A 3,968-nucleotide genomic window follows, 5' to 3' on the forward strand; every position below is an offset into this window, starting at 1 on the left:
GAAGAGACCTTCAAGATCATCCAGGCCAACCTAGCACCCAATCAACCAGACCATGGCACTAAGTGCCCCAGCCAGGCTTGGCTTCAACACCTCCTGGCACAGAGACTCCACCACTTCCCTGGGCAGCCCATTCCAATGCCAATCACTCTCTCTGGCAGCAGCTTCCTCCTATCATCCAGCCTAGACCTCCCCTGCCACAACTTGAGACTGTCCCCCCTTGTTCTATTGCTGGTTGCCTGTCAGAAGAAACCAACCCCAGCTGGCTACAGCCTCCCTTCAGGTAGTTGTAGACAGCAATGAGCTCTGCCCTGAGCCTCCTCTCATCAGGCCCCTCACCAGCTTCGTTGCCCTGCTCTGGGCACCTCCCAGTACCTCAACATCTCTCTTGAATTGAGGGGCCCAGAACTGGACACAGCACTCAAGGGGTGGCCTGAGCAGTGCTGAGCACAGGGGCACAAGAACCTCCCTTGTCCTGCTGCCCACACTGATGCAGGCCAGGATGCCATTGGCTTTCCTGCCCACCTGGGCACACTGCTAGCTTCATCTTCAGCCACTATCTACCAGCACCCCCAGGTCTCTCTCTGCCTGGCAGATGGGAGCAAAAGGCCTTCTAAGAGCAAGCTCTTGGCAGCAGCAGGTGTTGGCCCCAGTCAGCACCTGTGAGATTAAGCTCTGGTGAACCCACAGACATTAGAGGCCATCCCCACAGTCCATCTGGAAGGAGCCTAGCAGAGTCCAGCACCAGGGAGATGCAGTTTGGGTGCAGTTTAGTGACTTGGTCCTGGTGCAGGTCCATCTCTGCATCTGCCTCTGCCCTCCTGCTTTACTGGGGCCAGTCCTCTCTCTCTGTGCCTCCCTTTACTCTGCCCAGTAGTGAGCTCACCCCTTCAAAACCACAGCCTGGAGTCCATCTCCAGTGGTTTTTTTTCCCCTTTTAACTCTGTATCGATTTGATTTCAGAACTCCCTTTACACCTGAGGTCATCTCTCTCTGGTGAGCCCCCCAAAGCCTCCTGCTAAGCTAGGCAAGGCAGCCTGTGGGCCTCTCCAGCACTACAGGCTGGGGACAGAGTGGCTGGAAAGCAGCCAGGAGGAAAGGGACCTGGGGGTACTGGCAGAGCTGAAGATGAGGCATCAATGTGCCCAGGTGGGCAGCAGAGCCAATGGCATCCTGGGCTGGCTCAGGAACACTGTGGCCAGCAGGACAAGGGAGGTTATTCTTCCCCTGTACTCAGCACTGCTCAGGCCACACCTTGAGTGCTGTGTCCAGTTCTGGGCTCCTCAATTCAAGAGAGATGTTGAGGTGCTGGAAGGTGTTGAGAGAAGGGCAGCAAGGCTGGGGAGGGGTCTGGAGCACAGCCCTGTGAGGAGAGGCTGAGGGAGCTGGGGGTGTGCAGCCTGCAGAAGAGGAGGCTCAGGGCAGAGCTCATTGCTGGCTACAACTACCTGCAGGGAGGCTGTAGCCAGGTGGGGTTGGGCTCTGCTGCCAGGCACCCAGCAACAGAACAAGGGGACAGAATCTCAAGTTGTGCCAGGGGAGGTCTAGGCTGGATGTTAGGAGGAATTTTTTGGCAGAGAGAGTGATTGGCATTGGAATGGGCTGCCCAGGGAGGTGGTGGAGTGGCTGTGCCTGGAGGTGTTCCAGCAACACCTGGATGAGGCACTTGGTGCCATGGTCTGGTTGACTGGACAGGGCTGGGTGCTAGGTTGGACTGGCTGAGCTTGGAGGTCTCTTCCAACCTGGCTGATTCTGTGATTCTACGAGCTGCCAAGATGCCGAGCAGAGCCCGGGTCTCTGCAGCTGGTTCCCCAGCAGCGCGGCTCAGCGCGGCTCGGCTCCGCTCCGCCTGGCACAGCACGCCCCGGCCGTGCCTCCCGCGGTCTCCGCTGCCCCCCCGCGGCAGCAGCAGCAAAAGCGACCGAACCCATCCCTGGATCCCTGCCTGGACCCCTCCCGGACCGTACCCTGACCTCGTGCACCTTGCCTTGTCCCACCGCTGCCCAGAGCCCGCCCGGAGCCGGCTGCGGCATCCCCGCAGCCCTGGCACCCGTCAGCTTCAGCCACTCCTGCCAGCGTGGGTGACCTGGGTCCTACCTGCGCCGAGAACAGCACTGCCTGGAGGCCCCCAGATGTGCTTCAAACAGGCCTGACCCTGCAGGCAGTTGTCACCTCCCTCTGCCCCACACCTCGAGTAGCTTGTGAGCAGCAGAGCCTCACTGTCCCCTGCCCTGGGAGGACACAGACTGGTCCAGCAGCCAAGGGAGGGAGAGGCTGGAATTCCGAGGTGCCTAGGAGACCCTTGTGCAAGGCTCTCAGCTGACACAGACAGCAAACAGAGATTAAAGAGCCAAGTGAGGTCACTTTGCCTCTTATCACAGAGCTGTGGCTCTCTCCTCCACTCACAGTGACTCATGCTCTGCTGGAGCCCTTTCCACAGCCTCATCTGGGATATGTTACAGCCTTGGACCTCACTCTCTTCCCTTGCTGATGTGGATTCTCCTGGAATGTCTGCCTCTTCCTCCTCCTCTCCTGCTCCTCAGGTGTCCCCTGTCTAGCTAACTGCAGTTCCATGAGCACAGCTCTACTTGGCTTGTGACCAGAGCCCAGAAGCAACGTGTGACGTGTCCCTGACCTGGCACGGGCTCTGCTGGGGGCTGTGGGCATCTTGTCCCTCCCCTGTTTCCTTAGGGAGATTCCCCAAGATTGGGGAGTCACCCTGGCCAGAGCAAGAAGTTGCCAGGTAACAGTCAGGGTCAAGCCTCAGTCGTGGGACATCATCAGCACAAAATGAGAGGGAATTTCTGCCGTGAGGTGTGATGATTTGGTACACAAGAGGTGAGGAACCAGGTAAGGAAACACCCATGGGTCCACCTGGAGATGAGTACTGAACCAGCTCTCACTGCAGCCATCACCCACTGCAGCCGTCTCTTGCTCTGACACAGCAGCCCAGTCAGCCAGAGGACTGCCCATGCCTGCTGCTGCCCACCGGCTCCAGCTCTGCCAGCTTGGCCTCTCCCATGGGACTGGAGGATGATTAGGATGAGGAGGAGACTGGAGAGCATGGCTTATGAGGAGAGGCTGAGGGACCTGGGGCTGCTTAGTTTGGAGAAGACTTAGAGGGGATTTGATAAATGTTTATAAGTGTCTGAAGGTAGCCAGGAGAGGGGGGACAGGCTCTGCTCACTGCTCACTGGGATAGGACAAGCAGCAATGGGTGTAAGTTGCAGCAAAAGAGATTCTGCCTCAGCACAAGGGGAAACTTCTTTCCTGTAAGGGTCCCAGAGCACTGGCACAGGCTGCCCAGAGAGGTTGTGGAGTCTCCTTCTCTGGAGCCTTTCGAAGCCTGTCTGGATGTGTTCCTCTGTGATCTGTGTTAGTTAGTATTGTCCTGCTCTGGCAGGGGGCTTGGACTGGATGATCTCCTTGGGTCCCTTGCAACCCCTAACATGCTGTGATCCTGTGATCCTGTGGCTCAGAGCCCTTGTTCTCTTCTGGGCCACGTTACTTGTGACTGGCAGACGGGAAGGAGGAAGACATTGGAATTCAAGGGAGCAAGTACAGACTCATCAGATCTTCATTAGGAGCTGCCAGGTGACACTTGTGGCTGGCAGGGGGGAGGCCGTGATGGCATCCCCCTCCTCTTTAGTAAGGTTTAATTGAACAATCCCAGTAGCCCATCCATCTCTCAGTGCTCGGGACAGGGGTGACTCCGGGAGGCAGCAGAGCTAAATCAGATGCCAAATACTGATTCCTCTGCCCATCCCTGGAGACTGACAACTGGAGTTACTCTCACCATCTGTCTTCGCCTGTGCAGCCCCTGGAGAAGATGCACGCTCCTTCAGCTCACAGTGAAGGCAGCAAAAGGACAAATGCTTTCATTTCCCACTGTATGGATTTTCTGTTCAGATGCTTTGGGAATGCTCTTCTTCAGGGGAATGTGGTTTGTTCCTCTCTGTAACAGGCTGTAG

General features: G+C 57.3%; 1 protein-coding gene across 1 annotated transcript in view; it reads left to right on the forward strand.

Moving 5' to 3' along the window:
• Positions 1–1,772: 1,772 nt before the first annotated feature.
• Positions 1,773–3,968, forward strand: part of LOC135184135 (relaxin receptor 2-like) — a 38,416-nt gene continuing 36,220 nt past the window's right edge. Inside the window, exon 1 of the mRNA XM_064159725.1 lies at positions 1,773–2,049. Coding sequence (XP_064015795.1) covers positions 1,773–2,049 — 277 coding nt within the window. The remainder of the gene's footprint in view (positions 2,050–3,968) is intronic.

This window comes from Pogoniulus pusillus, chromosome 19, assembly GCF_015220805.1.
Source record: "Pogoniulus pusillus isolate bPogPus1 chromosome 19, bPogPus1.pri, whole genome shotgun sequence".
Lineage (NCBI taxonomy): Eukaryota > Metazoa > Chordata > Aves > Piciformes > Lybiidae > Pogoniulus > Pogoniulus pusillus.